The 18,189-nt window shown below is 41.1% G+C and overlaps 1 protein-coding gene across 19 annotated transcripts in view; it reads left to right on the top strand.

Annotated features, from left to right (window-relative positions):
* IQSEC1 (IQ motif and Sec7 domain ArfGEF 1) overlaps positions 1 to 11,435 on the top strand; it is a 282,649-nt gene extending 271,214 nt beyond the window's left edge. For 13 of the 19 annotated variants that reach the window (XM_072934947.1, XM_072934948.1, XM_072934945.1 and 10 more), the window contains 2 exons: positions 5,395 to 5,444; positions 6,837 to 11,435. In XM_072934947.1, the coding sequence (XP_072791048.1) occupies positions 5,395 to 5,444; positions 6,837 to 7,292 (506 nt within the window). In that variant the 3' untranslated portion in view covers positions 7,293 to 11,435. The remainder of the gene's footprint in view (positions 1 to 5,394; positions 5,445 to 6,836) is intronic. The other 6 variants (XM_072934950.1, XM_072934951.1, XM_030282980.4 and 3 more) reach the window with 2 other exon arrangements.
* Positions 11,436 to 18,189: the final 6,754 nt, after the last annotated feature.

Below are 18,189 nucleotides of genomic sequence, written 5' to 3'. Positions count from 1 at the left end.
TCCTGTTACTGACAAGAGCTCTTACATGAACGCCATGTCCACTATTCAGAAAGTACTTCCAGCGATAGCACAAACTCTTCTTTTTTTTAATTATTTGGTTTTTAGTTCATAGGTTGTGTTGCATACTCTGCTTTGTTCTTTCAATTGCAGTGATGATGTACAGTGTAGTCATAATTCAGTATTCTGTATATCTTTGCTAGTAGACACTACTTACCCATTTTCTTTTTTTTTTTTTTAACTAAAGAAGATAACTAAATTTTAGCTATGCTGCAATAAATAAAATTGTTGTAAACTGAAATGATAGCCTGTGTTTTGTGGGTTTATGTATGTGCATACAAATATGTAGAGAGTGAGCTCTTTCAATTCTTTTCTTCTCTGTTTAGGCTTTCATACTCACATCTCCATGTGCTTCATTAAAAAGACTTAGGCCCTTGATCCAAAATCACATTGAAGTTGAAAATTGGTGCTTGCTTGGTTCCAGTGGATTTTAGATCAAGCCCTAGTCTTCAACACTCTTATCTCTCAGATCTGAGGATACTTCATCATCCTTTTCTGTTGTTTTGGTTTTATTTCATTAGAATGAGAACTACCATATTGTTAATATGTGAGTTCAGTGGGTATCTGCACCCCTAAATGTGATTTCTAATTAATTTTTTCATTCCACCAGAATTACTCATCCCTCTCTTTCAAACATTGCCATGTATTTGAATTCATATTATGGGTTTAATTCAACAAACCAGCATTTGTAATCACAAACACATTTCACTGGGCATGCCTATAACTGGCATGCTTACTACTGAAAATAACCTTTTTCCATGACAAAAAAATAGAAATCACTCACAGACTGCAGGGTTTATCAATGAGTTTGTTAAACCCAACTAAACTTAATTTTAACTTGAAATAGCTGAGAATTATGGAGAGCTTCTGTTTGGTCTTGTGCAGTGCAACTGACTTGAGAAATGACCAACCTGTTATTTGCTTTGTTATTTGGTGGAGTGACTTCAGGGAGATGATCCAAAGCGTTCCTGCCTTCTCTCAGGGAATAGCTTGCATGTGAGGCTAATTTTATTTTTAATGTGGGAGAGGTGATCCATAGAAAAGCAAAGAAATCTTTTTCAGTTAGGAAGATACTGCACCTCAGTGATTATGCCATATTAAATTGCTTCTCTAAAACAGGCCTGAGTTAGGTTGCCTCAAATGCTTTTGTGGATGAAACATAGGGTGATCAAGGAGGAGGAACAGGAGTGTGTGGGCCTGTAGGAAAGTGGATTTTTAGAGACACCCTTTCTACATTGAATCAGAAATAATTCAAAAAAACATGAGAAAATGGTCTGGTTGCATAATTATGCAGGAAGGCAGGTAAATGTCCAGCGAACATTGCAAACTCAAAATTTTAACTGTTTATTCAGTGAAGGAAAATGTGACTGAACAGCATTTGGCTGCACAGGTACTTGGCAGAACTATTTAGGAAAACAATCCATTGCTGTCCCCCAGACTTCCCAGTAAATGGAAGCTGTGGAAAGTGACTAAATTTCTCTGAGTGAAGATTCAAAAGCTTCTGAGCTCTAACAAATGCTGATACCCTGACTGATTCTGCATCCTAAGCTGGGAATGCACAGAAAAGCAGGATTTGTCCATCAGGAATCCTTTCCTGAGTGGTTCCATGCCTTGGCCACAACAGCTCAACTCCCAGCTGTGGGAAGGGTGTGCTGAGGATCTCCTCATTTGAGAGATGCTGTTGTTCTTGTGCATTGACAGTTCTTTCCATGGAATATAAAACACAATGTGGCATCCAAGTGTTCCAAGATGCGAATATGTCAAAATATTTAGAGCTTTATTTTTCTCTGAAGAGAAATATATCATTTTTATTGCACATTCTTGAGCTATAGTCCAGGAAGAACTGAATTTATTTTTTCCAGGCTTTGAAATTCTTAATTTATATAAAAATATTAGAAGCCAGGCAAATTTTAATACATGTAAAGCTGAGTTTTATGAGTTTACAGAAAGATGGGAAAAGTGTGATGTCCCCTCATGGCCACTGTTCCACAGGAAGAATGATTTAGTCACTAAAGCAGAGCAGGAAGGGTTGGACTGGTTGTGTTTCCCATTCTGTTTCTCCTAGAAACAGTCCCATTGGACTGATTTTATGTTCTTTAATTTGAATTACAGCCACTTTGAGTTGATGGGGGAGCCAGTACTTTTTACATTGAGTTTACAGTGGAATTCAAACTTTATTCCCACATCCCTAACCTATAAGGCGGGAATAATATTTACTCAGTGAACTGGTTTAAAAATTGCATTTTTCTTGTTTGCCCCAGTATTCCACAACTGGCACAGCCAGGTAGTACTGCCCAAGTGAGGGTGGTACAGTGGTTCCTATTATTGGGAGCTGGGCTTGTCTAAAACAGCCACAGACCAAAAAAAGATTACTTCAAAACCAAACCAAACCAAAAAGTATTTCCAGGATTAAAAGAATTCTGTTTCAGTGTCAGATTTTAAGATTGTACCTGTTTCACACAGAAACAAGATTAAAATGTGACAAAGAATACTTTCCCCCTCAAAAGTGGGAGGAATTTAGTGATTGGAGAGAGTAATTTAACTTAGAACTTTTTTCCAAGCTTTTTTCCCCAAGACACAAGAAGCCAAATCACAATGCAGTGTTTAGCTGTCAGTTATTTCACTGGCCCAGAAGAGCTTCAAGAACTACAGAGCAGCAGTGAGAAATATTTCCATGTACTGAGCTGATCTGCAGCCTGAGCTGCAAGATCACCACACATCCTGTGATGTGTCCTGCACAACACACATCCATTCTGCAAGGTGCAATGGCTTTTATTAATGAAGCTCAATATTCTTTTAGCATGGTTAAGTTTGTAAAAATCTTGTAATCACTTCATATTTCTGCTATAAATTTGAAATATTCTTGGCCCCATATACTGCATGTTCATATATGGGACATACATTTGTGTAAGTTCAAGATATTTCTTACAAGGAATATTCATATCTTGCAGATAAAGTTAAATTAATTGAAATTTAATTTTATAAATTCAAATCCACTTTAACAGCCTTAAAAAATTAAAGTAAGCATAATATATTAAGTAAAACTAATCTTCAGATTTGATAAATACCACCTTGCTTTGTACCAGAGCTGCTAATTATCCTGCCAGAACATGTTTAGATGCAATTCTGGTTGAGACTCACCATTTCCCTGAGATGCATGTAAAAGCTGGAGCTCCAGGGATTTCTGGGATGTGATACTATCCCAAAGACCAGGGAACAGTCTGGAATAAACACACATTGGCAGGGGGAATGCTCCAAGGGGTTTACTGAGTAAACCCACCACACTGCATGTCAGCACAGAATAGGGTTCTGTTTGTTTTTAAGAAAATGAATGAAGCCTCTGTACAACAATAGTGCCTATCTGAGGGAAATTACAGGCATTTTAAGTAGGATTTTTCTGTTTGTTCTTGGCTTTGCAAGTACTACTTTGCCCTGGAGTTATTCTGAGCAAAATTCCATCTGTCGCTCTCTGTCCGTATTTACTGTGTCCATGGTTATTTGATCAGACTGTGACTCCTGCCATATGCAAAAGGCATTGGATTGTTGTGTTCTCCTTCATTTTTGGCCACGTTTAATATCCCGTGTCAGCTCTCAGTCTTATTTGCAACCCTGACTGCTAAGTTCCGAGGTGGCTGCCGCAGTGTGTTTGCATCAGCAAGCAAGAGTGGTTGGAGTGTTAATCAGTACTAATCCTGTTATCAGAGCAGAAAAATATCAAAGCCTGTCCAGGAGTCAAAATAAGGGATGAACAAACCCAGTTTTTCTTGGGGGGCTCATAAGATAGAGCAGCTCTGGTTTGGCTGAGGCTAAAACTGCAGCAGGAGATGAAGCAGTGAGCTTTTGACAAAGAGCCCATCCAGGGGAATTGTTCCAAATCCAGATGAATTTCACAAGTCAAACACAACACCTTGACTACAAATGCCTGCCTCTCAATTTAATGTCACTGCAGAGGGGGTTTCCCCTTTTTAAGAGGGAAAAATGTTCCAGTAGCCTGGAACTGTAGCTCTTAAGAGAAACTTGTTTCAGGGCAGTGTCCTGTGACCAACCAGGTCAACATTATACTTACAAATCCAGCAGCTGGTAGTTTTTTATCATCCTGATGCTTTGGGTAGTCTGAATTGCCCTATGAGCAGTTCCAGTGCTCCCTAGTTCTGATCCCAGATGCTTTTGGGGTGTCTGTGAGGAGGGTACACCATTAACTGGTTCAGTGATGGCGAAATCCTCACATTCTCCCCTGAAACCACCTCTCAGAGTAGAAGATTCTGAAGGCAGCAGTATGCCAATGCAGGGTGGAGACTGATATTTGGCCTTGCACAAAAGCAAGGAGAGAATGCTGAGAAAGCTATGGTTTCTAAAGCCCTGCAGATTTTAGGGAAGCTCTGAGCACCAGGAGGGCTCCTCAAAGCTCAGCTTTGTTTCTACACCCTGCCAGGAACGTATTCTGAAACTTTGCAAAGCAAAGCTCCACAAGCTATCTTCTAAAAATCTCTATTTCCACTGCAGCCAGATGCTATTTTCTCTGCTGTGAATTGAAAAAGAAAATCTTGGATCCTGTGTCCTATACAGCTATTGAGGTCTTCTGGCTCTTAAGGCAAACATTCTGGAGTTTCACGTGTGGGTTTAGGCAAATGTCTTTGCAATTTGAGACTGTTGGAGTACAAATCCAACATGCTTAATGATAAAGCACTGCACAGCTAAACAAACAAAATCTAGCCATAATGTTAAGACAGATTCCAGATTTACTGATCAAAAATTAAGTTTAGTTTTTTTTTTAAACCTCATGATAGAAGATTGTATGAAATCCACTGAGGTTCAAAGCTGAAATTGAAATTATACATTTGATAAAATGATAAAACCGATGAAGTGATAAAACCAATGAAGTGATAAAACTGAGGAGGTGATAAAACCGATGCCCCTCATGGTGCCCCACAATGAAGTTCAGAATATTTCAACATTAAATTTTGCATTTAAGTTAATGCCACCCCACAACTTTAGCTCAGTGTTTAAAGAAAAAAAAACCTTCATGGCCAATTAGATTCCAGGAAACTAAACCCTTTAAAATCGTTGCTGCTCAGCATCACAACCGCAGCACTAAACCCAAACACACCTACTTCAAGAATTGTGCAAATTACCAAAAAAAAATCACACCCCGCTCGTGTGAGCCGATTTCCAAAGATGCCACCACTCCTGCAAATGAGCACAGAACCCCCAGAAACGCAGGCAGGAGCAGGGAGTGGCTGTCCCTGCTGGCCCTGAAGCTGTGGGGTTGTGGGGCCGCAGCTCTTGGCGCCGGTCGTGTCGCAGTCTCTAATCTCTGCTGTTGCATGTCCTGGGCAGGCAAGCGTGGGCGACGCAGCAGTGCAGGATCGCTAGACAGCAATATGGAAGTAAGTAGGAAGTTCCTGATGTCTAGCTGGATGTGATGATGTGCATTTCAAACCTTTCTTTTATATACATACATATTTTTTTGCTCTTTTTTCTTCTAACATATATATATCTATATATATATAACCTGCCTGCCACAAATAAAATGCATGCCTAGGCTATTCACTCTGTATTCTTCCAGCTTACAAAGCACTGACAGCTTGTTTTAGAGCAATGCCATTTTTGGTTTGAGCTAACCTTGTTCCCTTTGTTCCTGCAAGCATGGTTAAATGGATATGATGTGTCCTTTTGCCACCATTTCAGTCTGGTCCCAGCTTCAAAGCCCACTTGCTCTTTGTTACCAAATACACTGTTCTTGCTGTTTGATATTTAGCTACAACTATTGACTGTCATGCTCAACCATCCCCATTGCTTATTTTCGAGTTCAATTGCTAAATGTATGCAGTCATGACACCATGGAATTGCACAGATAAGGCATGGGAGGATAAAAAAATTATTCAGATAGGTGAATTCAATGTGGATTTCATGAGATTTCATTCATCTTCAAACCATTTATATATACTGTTCATGTCTCTGAATTCAGCTTGCAGATTTTTTCTTTTTTTTCTCTTTTTTTTTTTTTTTTTTTGTGTTTGCTTTAGGTAGATTACAGTTTAAATCTAGCACACTTTGCCTAAGTACTGTTGTGTCCCTTAACTCTTTAAAAATACAAACCCCAAACTTCAGCAACTAAATTCCAGGCTAAATAATAGAGAATGTTGGACCATAGGTCAGAATAATACAAGCACATAGAAATCTTAGTGACAAAAATGGTATGGTTCCTTTTAACACAAAATGCAGAGGTAGGCCTGAGAAGCAGCACTGTCCTGTATGGTAGTGGAAAACTGCTATAAATAAAGATTTAAATACCATTTTAAAATCTGAGCTGGAACTGTAATATTTGCTGCTGTATGTTTAACTATTTAGGTTGCATTTAATGTAGCACTTTTTTTTTTTTTTTTTGTGGTATAAAAGCAAATATGGTATTTTTTTCAGTATTTAAAAATGTACTTTTTCTTTAAAAACACACTCGTAGGTCTTATATCATGTTACTCTTCCATGACACTTTTTTTAATTTGAAGTCATATCTCTTGATGTCAAAGTACTGAGAGAAAATCGCTCAATGCTTAACATCCCCTAAGAAGGGCACAAATGCCCCATTGGCCACTTAGGGAAGGTGGAGATAAAATTTTCCCTAGAACTCTTAACATAATCCACCCATGGGAAACCTAAAGGAGGAGTTTGTGGGTCAGTGTGAACTTTTTGTTTTTCTTTTTTTATTTATTTATTTTTCCTTTTTGAACATTTCAAGATTTTTTTTTTTTAATTTTTATTTTCTATTAATTTCTTTTTAGGGGTCCATCATTAGCAGTCCTCACATGCGCCGAAGAGCTACATCAACCCGAGAGTGTCCATCTCGCCCTCACCAGACTATGCCCAACTCCTCCTCACTCCTAGGGTCCCTGTTTGGTAGCAAGAGGGGCAAGCCCCCCTCGCAGAGCCTGGCGGCCGCGCAGCCCCCGCACCACGCGGAGGGCGCGGCGGCAGCGCCGCACCCGCACCACGCGCAGTTCTGCCACCAGAACCCGCCGCCCTACCACCACCACCACCACTACCACCCCCCCCCGCACCCGCACCCGCACCCGCACCCGCACCAGTACCACCAGCACGGGCACGGGCACGGGCACGGCCCGTACGCGCCGCACGCCCCGCACCACGGCCCGCACCACGGCCCGCACCACCACGGGCCGCCCCCGCCGCCCGCCGCCAGCGCCAAGCCCAAACACAGCGGCATCAGCACCATAGTCTAGGCCCAAAGGCCTCCTCCTGACTCTAGTTCCAAACCCAGCTGCAAAGGCACTTACAGGACGCAACAAAACCACACCGTCACTTTTTACCTAGGCCGTTTAATGAGCTTAAAGGCTCGTTGTTACTAAATAAAATCATTCCAGTTAGCCCAGGCCATACTGGTTTTACTTATCTACTGGATAGATGTTCACCACCATCTGCTTAGTTCTTATTTCCAACCTTGCCTTGAAAACGTGCTGCTTGCAGAATCTGAGGAAAGCTACCTTTTACACCAAACCCCTGGACAATTTTACACGCATCATGAAAAGCTAGCCTATGGAAAAAAAACAGGGAAAAAAGTGAGACAGAACCAAGTGTTGCATTCTTGCTCTTTTATTCTCAATGGGCAAAAAAAATAAGTAGACCTGATATGGTTGATGAAAGTACGTAAGTAAACTTTATATAATATAAATATATACATATAAATATATATATATATATATACTGTATAGTTAACATTTGTGCTTGGAAAGAAATTTTTTCAGTCCACAAAACTAGCAATATAGACTTTACACGAATTCCACTTACTTGATAGGACAGTATAATAGATGAATAGCATATGAAAGAGTAGACCAAAAACATTAAACATTAGAAACCAATTTCAAACATTTCAATATTTTCATCACAAGTCCTCTGGACTTGTTAAGATTTCTAAGCAATCATTACTAAATGTGCCAAGTAACATAGCATTTAAATGTTGTAGTCCAATACTGCTTTGTATAAATCCTTATTTTATTAACACGATGATATCATACGTAATCAGTATTAGAGCTGCTCTGCTATTTCAGGTAAGCAAACTCATTAAGATGCAGTAATTATTCCGTAGCAATGGAGGGTGCCCACATACTGGGGGCACCTCCAAGCATTGGTCACACAAGTTCTTAGACACTTTAAAGGCTGTGATAACTGTGAATTTACATGATCCACATTTCTTTTGTAAGCATACGGATTGAACGAGCACACGGGAAAAGTTCTGCCAGGTGCATGTAAACACTGCAAAAACATTCATCTTAAACATGAAAATGGCAAACCTCCATCCTCTCAGCTACTTTGCTTCCTGTTTACCATAATTGCTCATTTTTACCCCCAGCGAAGCTGAATTCTAGTCCAGAGTGTTTCCAGTGGAAGTGCTCTAAAACTTGAAGGTTTGTTTTAGAATCTAGTATAGGGTTTTTATATATATATTTATATATATATATATATTAAAAAGAATAAAATCTGTAATTCCATGTAGCCATGTGCTAGCAACAAAGTGGCTTTACCATTTTTACTCATCACATTTGTTAGTTTGAAGCACCCAGCACTCAGCAGGCTGAGTTTATGCTCAAACCCTCACTTCCATAGTCCAATTAGTTGCAAGACATCACATAAAAATAGGCTGTGCTGTTGTTGCTTATGTGTTGTAACCAAACAATTTGCAAATTTCTCTACAATTTGTATCCTAAAATCCTGTACAAAATTATCCATGGCGCCTACTTTGTAGTTTCAGCACTTTGAGCCACTGCAAGGACTTAACACCTAAACAATAGAGACAGAGGAATCACAACTGCAAAACTGTACCAGCCTAAAAGCAAACCTTGAAGAAGATGAGCAAAAAGTTCCAGTGAGAGATGGGTAAAAGAAATCACAGCTCCAGCCAGTCGGGTTTCTGTGTAACAGAAAACAAACTAATAAAAGTGTCCCAAATCAGGAGGACATGGGAGCAACAGAGTGACTTGTCCTTTTGGCTTGCTCATGGCATCTCTAGCGTGGGGAGGATGGGAGAGGTTCAGTCATATTTCCCTTTCACACCATGGATACCACAATACCAGCAAAGCTGCAAACTGAGCACTTTGTTCACCTCCACAGAGAGCAAATACAGCAATCTAGAGTTTAGCCTTTTGTTTCCAGCAGTCCACGTTCGTGTCACACATGTGCAATATGTTTTCCCCTTCTGCTCCTTCTCCTCAGAATGATCTCCATGAAAAGAAAACAAGCGATTATTATTTTTCTGTATCATTCTATTCTAAATTCTGCGGCTTACCTTAAGAGGGCTCGCCGGGGTCCCCTGAGGCTCTGTTCCTTGCAGTTTAACAAATATATACTGTCCTTATAAGGGAAAGTAGAACTGTCTGCATGTCATCTAATGTTATTAGTGTGAGGCTACACTCTACATATTGTATAATTGCAAAATATATCAGTGTTACTGTTGATATTAGTTGAAGTAAAGTGATAACATATTTCAATATGTAGACTTTTCTTCATACATCTGTACCAATAGTAGAGTCTAACTGTAATTTATAAGTTGTTCCAGAAAAGATAAAAAACCATTTAGGTGCAAACATCTCTGAAAAACTGCATTTTTTAACTAAAACAGAGGTAAGAAAGCTCCTCTTCACTGGGTGTCAGAGTCTGCATTTGTTTCAGATGCAGAGGCATAATGGAAGTAAAATTCTGTATATGGAATAAAGGCAAAATATGCAGTAGCAGTGGAGAGGAAAATCTGACTCACTGTGTTGATTAACACTCAAGATGTCAAATCTCCTAGATCCACATTTGCTTTATGTTTAAAAACCTCTTTCATTCATTTAAATTAGAGTTACATATAAATATTCTGTTCTTAAACAGTGAGCTACAGTTCAATGCCTGCCCACTGATTTTCCATGTGCAATCAATGTATTTGTGAACCAAAGTGTTGAGGAGATGTCACCAACGTGCATGCACAGAAACATTTCCACATGGTTCCGTGGACACTGTGGAGGGGGCTGTGCCTGCCCTGGGCATGCAGGGAGTGTGAAATCACAGATTTGGAGGCTGGTTAGGAGCCAAAACGGGTCACATGAGAGCACAGGATTTGGACACTGTTCTTTCAAGCCAAGGAGGAGAAACAGTGGACTTGACTTTTTTGTTTCCTAGTTATGTTCTGTTTCTTAGACTGTCTGTTTCTGTGTACTCCAACCAAACAAATGTGTCAGCACGTCTCCAGACCTTTGCTGCTTGTTTAAGGTTGTAGTAAAACCTCTGACTCCATCCTTGATCAGCAGTTGCTTAGAGCAGTGTGGGTCACGCCTAGAATAGGAGAATTCCAGCACTTAAAATTGTGTGGGGTTAAGAAAATGAATTAAAATTAACTCTTCAGCCTGCAGACAGGATTAGTATGGAGAGGGTTTTTTCTCAGATGCCATTGCCAATTACTAACTGGTACAAAACTGCACAGAGTGGCCGTGGTTCTCTCTTCCCCTAAACAATATGGCAAAGCAGTAATGCTGATTTGAACAAATGAAAGGGAAACGTAAAGAATGAAGATGTGGCAACAACAACAAAAATCTTTTCTGGGACAACAATCAAGTATATATTTGGGGGTTTTATTTTTCTAAGTTAAGAATGAAATGTAAAACAATGTAAAAAACAAAAAATCAAAGTTCATCCTAATATAATGTGCGTCTTGTATTGCTAAAAAAAAAAGTCTAACATAAAGTGTAGAATGATTTTCCCATCATGTACTGCATGCAGCAGAAGCCTCTTGTTTCTTGATAAAATGAGCTGAAAGACAGTCAGCAGATATTTAAACACTGAATCTCTAGATGTTGACTTGCTGTTCCATATGAAGCTGTGTGTTTTCTGCAGTTAAGCATGCATTTTGCTGTTCCCTTGTAAAATACCATCGCACTTCTTGCCTGCAAAATGGATTCTCGTGTATATATTTCAAAGAAAAGTGGAACCAATAACAAGATTCAATTTGGGAAAGAGAAAAGGGGGTGGTGGAAATGGGACCAGTAGGGGGAATAGAGAATTCTCTAAATTGTACATAGTGTGTAAATTAGCATTACTGTAAGTCTGCAGTCACTTTGAGGTTGCCTATCTCCTGCTAGGAACTTAAATCAGCTTTGAGTTGTATTAAACTGTTAGAATTAGGTCTTGAATGCAGACTTTTAAAGACTTCAAAAATCAACATGCTTACAAGAAGCTTCTGTTCTGGGGAGGCTCAAGACCCCTTTTGTAACTCTGGGGAAGAAAGGAGTGCTTTCATTTTAATATGCATTCTGTTTGTAAGTAGTAACAGACCCTATTGATGTAAAACTATAACTGTGATCATGTGGAGAAATCAAATAAATCATTTAAAACTCTTTGTTTCTCATTTCATGCAATCCAAGAGCTTCAACTCTTCATATTTGAAATTAAGGAAATTCCTTCCAGTGGTATCCTGGCCCCTCTGAGGCAGTGGGATTTCTGCCTTCAGAGGGGCTGGAATTGAAGATCAGATGGAGGAGGTGGTGAGTGGAGTCTGTGGCCCCTTCTCACTCGGCTTGGATGGGTGTGTGCTGCTGCAATAAAGTTCTAGAGTCACTAAAGAGCAATGAATCCAACAGCCAGATGTGCAGACAGACAGGCAGACAGTGACTCCTGCAGCCAGATGTGCAGACAGATGGGGAGACAGTGACTCCTGCAGCCAGATGTGCAGACAGACAGGGAGACAGTGACTCCTGCAGCCAGATGTGCAGACAGGGAGGCACTGCAGAGGCCCTGGTGGGCAGTGCCCAAACCCGTTCAGGCCGGGACACTGCTGGCAGCTTTGGGACCTTCTGGCCATGGGGCTGTGTGTCCAGCTGAGCCCAGGTGGCCTCAGGAGCTCCTGTCCAGGGCACTTGAGCCCTGCCTGGGGAGGGCCCCATTTGTCCTGGCCAGGGCCAGGTCCTGGCTGCTCTGTGGAACCTCAGGAGCTGCAGTGCCCCATGGGCACGGGCAGGGAGCCCGGAGCCCTCGGCCATGCACTGAGTAAGTACTGCCCAGTTTCTCCTTGTCCTCTGTTTGTTGTGTGTCTCAGTTTCCAGCCCTGAAGGATCCTTGGCCACACGTGGCCTTCCCAGTGTTTGAATTCCATCCTGCAGTTCCAGTTTGACAATCACTTGTGGGATATTCCATTGTGCCCTGACCTTGGTGCGTTTCCAGCCTCTCCAGGGGATTGCAGTGTGTTCTGTAAAGCCTGGCCAAAATAATGCTCGGCTGTCAATTAAACTAAACACTGTGTTTGCTTCTGTTTTCTATTAATTTTAGGAGATTCTTGAATTATTTTGTGGGAATAGTCAACTGTGACCTCTTGCTGCAGGGCTGTAATTTCAGGATGTGCATATTCATCAATGATTTTTTTTTGATTGGTAAGTACCCACTTAATATCATCCTCTGTGCCACCTTCTGAGCCGTGGGACCCCTTTGAAGGTGACCGGTGCCTCTGTACCATAGAAACATCCTCTAGTGGAAATAGAAGAATTTGCAGAGCTGTTCTTCACTGATATTTTTATTCCTGGTTTAGAAATTAGGATTTGTAGAATTTTAGTACATTTTGAGAAGACAAGAGGTCTGCCCATGGCAGTGCCCACAGATTGCAGGAATGAGTTATCATGCAATAAACAACTTCTCAAGCTCTTCTAGATAGGTACTTTTTAACAACAGGTTCTTTTCCAAGTATTTTTTTGCATTTTTTGGGGTTGAAATAAAGAAATGCAAGATTAAAAGGACAGAAGAACAAAATCAAGAACTTCAAATGTTTTATTTGTATCTTTCTTCAGATTTTTGTTGACTTAGTAATCAATCAATTCTATTTAACTTAGTTTTTTCCAGTTGCTCCTAATGGTTGATTTTCATTCAGAGTTTCATAAAAAAGGTATGGTATTTTAGCATATGTTTATTTTATTTTAATAGTAGTGTAGTATTTCATTCATCTCCACTCTGTGTTACAGTTGCATTAAGTATATCTTTTCCAAAGGAATCTTTCTGGATTTTTACCCTACTTGGTGATTTTTGCTGCTGTATTTTGTTGACATAAAATTCCTGGAAGGGAACATAGCAGAACCAATCTAATAGAAATATCTAAACCATACAAATATTTCATTTTAGGTGTACTTTTTTAATAAGCCTTCTTTCTGTTTCCTATTTCAAGAATTAAAGCCATTCCTGTATTATTCAGCAAAACTAAATCAACTGCAGGATGAGGCTGGTCATGAAAGTTAGGAAAATCTTAAATTAACGTTTCTGCTGGAAGTACTTCCTCAGCTAAGCAAGACTTAAATGAAAGTTGTGTGGGTGATGCTGACTTGAAGCCATCACTTTTTTCAAATCTTTAAATTTATCATTTTTGCCACATGAATAAATGCACATTTTTAGGGATAAAATTAAAAAAAAAAAAAAAAGCCTTTATTTAGAATTTTTGCGCTAACTGAGATGTGAAATAGCAGCATGGTTCTCGAGATGCAGCAGCTGAAAGCAGCCACAGGAGTGTGCAATCCATCAGCTCTGCTGGGAGATGACACCACTGCAGCTTTCATTTCTTTTTCATACTTGGCCACAGTGCTTTAGACAGATCTGTGTAGTGAGCAAAGCAAAAACGATCTGCCTTTAACAAGATGAGCAGGGGAAATTCATTCCAAGGCAAATGAAATATTAGGAGTGCATGGTGGAAATGTCTTTTGTCTGCAGTTTCTCAGTTCTGCCACAACACAATGCCTGCTTTCCCATGAGGAAACGGGCCCTGGGTGTGTGTACAGGGAAGTGGGAAAAGCAGGGACTGTGCAGGAGTTCTGTGACTTAGCAGTGGGATCAGAGTGAACCAGAGCTGGGAATTAATTCATTTAACCATTGACAGTCTGGTTTTGGAGTGGTTTTTTATAGGAGCAGAGCTCAGCTGTGTGGGGGGCCCTGCAGGGAGGTGCCCACCCCTGTGAGCATCTTCCCTTTCCACGAGCTCCCCCTGTGCTCTTGGCTGATTATTCCTTCACTTTGCTGGCTAATATTTCTTTATGTCCATCTCCAACAAGAAAGAACATTTTTATTTAATGATTAATCCTGTATATTGTCCTTGCCATCTTTCTGGTAGTCTCGTGTATCTGCTTCTGCCTCAGCCCTTACACCAGGCTCCAAAAAATGACTCAGCTGTAATGAAAAAGAACATCCAAAAAAACCACAACCAAACTCACCAAAAAAAGCCAACCAACCAAACACACCCCTGCAATCACCAGAGTTAGAGATACTTCGGTTGTCCTTCAACCCCTGAGTTTGGAAGAGCAGCAACATTTTCCAGCCCAGTGACAAATGTGTTGAATATTCCAATGCGGACTTTAAGCATCCCAAATGTTTATAGCCCTGAGTTTTCATGGCATTTCAGCAGGTTTTTACAAATGTCCTTGATTATGTGCTAACTCCTCTGCTATGCCAGTCTTGTAAATTTTCAAAACCATTTGTTTGTGTATTTTGTGCGAACTTTGTTTCTGCTCTTCCTTTTTTTTTTTTTTTTTCCTACTAGTGCAACATGCAGCTCTCTGGGCTGTTGCAATATTCCATGACTCCACTCACAAATCTGCAGACGGCCAGCATAGCTTCATGCAAAAATAAGAAAAAAAAAAAAAACCAAAAAGACCTCTCTATATATAAGTAGTGAACTACAGGGGACATGTCCTGAGCAATTCCTCTGACTGCAGGAATTTGAAATTACTTTGGAAAAAAGCTGATGAAGAAGCGCTGGCATTTTGGGTCATCTGTTTCTCTTCCCAAATCTAATAATTAAATAATTATTTAAATTAAAAATATAAATATTTAATATAAATATAAAGAGAATTAAATTATTTACTATAAGTAATATAAATAATAAATATTGTACTCATGATTATTAATGAAATGTTCTTGAGCTCATGGAGCTCCTTCCCTCTCTCCAACATTACAGTGTGATAGAGCTTATTTTGGCAAAGAGGTTCTTGACCCATCTCCCTTCTGTATTCATTAAAGTGCCAAGATGTGCTTTATCCAGTTACTGCAAGGTCTTTTTTATAGGCACAGCCTTGTCCCCTCACTCGTCGCTGTCACCTGTGTGTGACATAAAGGCAGCACTCTCCAGGTTGCTCTGCAGCTCCTTGGATGCAACCCCACAGGAACAGCTTCTTCCCTGCACTGAGCTCAGGTTATCTCCCCTCACTGAGCCAGAAACTTGATTTCAGTACATTGTTTGGACCATTTTCCCTTGCGTGAAAAATTAACTCTTGGCTGTTAAAAAAAAAAAAAAAGTGAAATAAAATATAAAATACTTCAAAACATGAGGCAATTTAGTGCTTCCTTTTAATCTACCGTGGCAGAGCTGATGGCCAATTTCCCTGTAAGTGCCACCTGATGCTGTGAGGAATCCCTTTCACTAACAGAATGTATATTTATTTTTCAGGTGGTTTCTTAGATGGCCACAGTCCAGTCAGTGTGGATGGACAACAGATTGGACAAATTTATTGATGTATTTATGCAGCGACTGCGTTAACATCTGGGTTTCAAACACATCACATCACTTCCACAGCGTGTAACCAGGAGCAAAAGTGGAAATACCAGTCCCTGCCCTCACCTTTCCTGGGATTTCATTTGTTAACCAGCTTTATAAAAAAATACTCCAAGTCAGGAGGTGATGCAATGAGCACATCATCACACGCCTGTGGGAAAGACAATTATCAGTGCCAAGTGCAAAACTTTCATACCATCTGTCAGGTTGAACAGGAGCAAACAGTGATTACATAAAGAGAGGAGGAATTTTGTGTATTTTCCTGGAAGTGCTGCAAAGCCTGGTGAATGTTTTTGTAAAGTAATTTAGTGACATTTTTTCAGTTAATAAAATATCTATGTCTCAAAGAGCTAAATGTTACTAGGTCAATTTATTATTGAATAACAGTTTTTAAGCAGCTGCTGGAAAAATATGGAAGAATAGAAAGGAAAACTGAAGTGTAATTTTATTGTAGTTATTCACTGATCTTTACCTCTCTTGCATTCATTCCTTCTCAGAAAGGAATTCTTCCACTTCTGTGTGAAATGGGCTGAAATGGACATCGCTGTGGGAGTTGTGGTTGTTCACAAAATGTGAGTTATGAGGAGCTGTAACAGCTGAGGGATTAGCTGGCCCAGGAAGGGAATCTGAAATGATGGGAACACGTGGATGAATACCTCAGTGGCAGAGACAGCAGAGAGGAGTCATAAATAAAAGTAGGAAAAGGAAAAGGTTGGACACGTTGCTGAAGCAGAAGACAAAAATACTGATTTTTTTTTAATTTTTTTTTTCAGTAGATGATGTAGTTCTGTGCAAGGCAGTTTGAAGACGTATCAGGTCAGGATGGGGGAGTTCTGCAGAGAGCTGCAGCTGCCAGGAGTGTGATTTCAGCTGTGGTTACACACAGCACTGGAAGAGACAAAATCTGTGGTGTGGCACCACTGGTGCCAACGCAGGAACAGAGGAGTCTCTGTGCCAGTGATGGTCCACCTGCAGTTTTGTGCTGTGGGTGTGATATCACCCCCTGTGACTGGAAAATGCCAGGTGTTTGTTTATTCAGGATACGCTCACACTGCCATCCTCATGCTTGCTGAGTGAGCACACAGGGCGGGGTGTGCTGGCTGCTGCCTCAGTTCTTGTCAGCTTCCTGATGAGGCATCTTTTCCCTGTGCTTCCCAACTGCTCGGCCTTGTTTTCACTGTTTGGATCATTTTCTTCAAGCAGTTTTTACCATGCTTTGTTTATCCTTTCTTTCAAGATGCCACATCACCCCTACATCACCAGGATTTGCCTGACTTGTCTCAGGAGAGGGTGGCCTCAGTTTAGCCCTTTCATCACTGATGCTCAGTCTGGGAGGTGCTGTGGGACTTACACCTCTCCTGACCCCCAGGAAGATAAAAAAACCTCTTTTTTTAATAATTTTTTAGCTCTCCTGCCCAGAGCTGGGACGTGGCACTGGTGCCACCCAGCTCCCCTCAGAGGGACATGGTGTGGCTCTGCTCCATTAACCCGCGTGTCACAAGGCTGAAGCTTTTCCCCTTCTATTCGTACCATCAACCACCTGTGGATACCTCATCACTGCACCCCAAATATTGCAAAGTGCTGCACCCAGCTCAGCGTTCCCCACCCACTGTTTCCTGGTAGGATTAGACATCACCTCTTGCTTTTCCACCCTTCAGAATGAAAAGAAGCAGGATAATGTCCCTTAACCACAGCTGAGCACATCCTTATTTTTCCTGATGCCTCACTCTCAGCCTTCTTATTCCCTACTTGCAGTACAGTCAAGAGGCAACCAACATTGCAATTTATTTGGGTTACAAGATTAAACGACTTTCATTTTATGAGTCATAAGTAAAGGAAGCAAAATAAGTAAGTTCATTAAGCCTGTGTTTACTTGTTCTTTTTGCAAATGCCATTTTGTCACGTTCTGCGGTTCCACACAGACCAAAAACAGACTGAAGGCAAGTGGACATGGAGATGCCTAAAATGAAAATGCAGCAGCAGCCTTTACAGGGCTTATTTATTCTGAAATAAATAGTTCAAATAAATTAATTCTACCTTTGAGTAAATGACGCTTAGCACGCAGAAAGCCCAGTCCCAGCCACCTGCAGGTGAGGCAGGCGGCACAAACCTGACAAAGGTGACTTCTCCTACAGAAGGGGAGCAGTGAGTGCTTATCAGCCAGATTTCAGTGATATCAGTAATTTCACACCGCTTTGCCACCTGGGCTTTTTAAAAAGACAAAACCCGCTGCCAGAGGGATGGCAGGGAAAGAAAGGGGATGCTCGGTGCGGGGCAGCAGGTAAATCTTTGACATTAATGTGTGGAAAAAGCTGCAGGAATGCGGGGCCGGCTGGAGCTGCCCACACACGGAGCAGGAGAACATAGGCTCGGATTTAGGAGATTTTGAGGCGCCTACGCCGCTTTGGCTTCAGGAAGGCGATTCAAAGGATGCACCAAGAGCTGCTTCGCGGTGGGGCCGGGCCGGGCCGAGCCGCGCGTTTCCCCTCACCGCCCCGGGCCCGGCGCCGCTGAGGCACCGCCCCGCGCCCGGCGCGGCCGCGCCGGGCGCGGGGCGGTGCCTCAGCGGCGCC

Source organism: Taeniopygia guttata, chromosome 12, assembly GCF_048771995.1.
Source record: "Taeniopygia guttata chromosome 12, bTaeGut7.mat, whole genome shotgun sequence".
NCBI lineage: Eukaryota > Metazoa > Chordata > Aves > Passeriformes > Estrildidae > Taeniopygia > Taeniopygia guttata.
The sequence above is the reverse complement of the archived record's forward strand: the minus strand, read 5'-3'. Positions and strand labels throughout refer to the sequence as shown.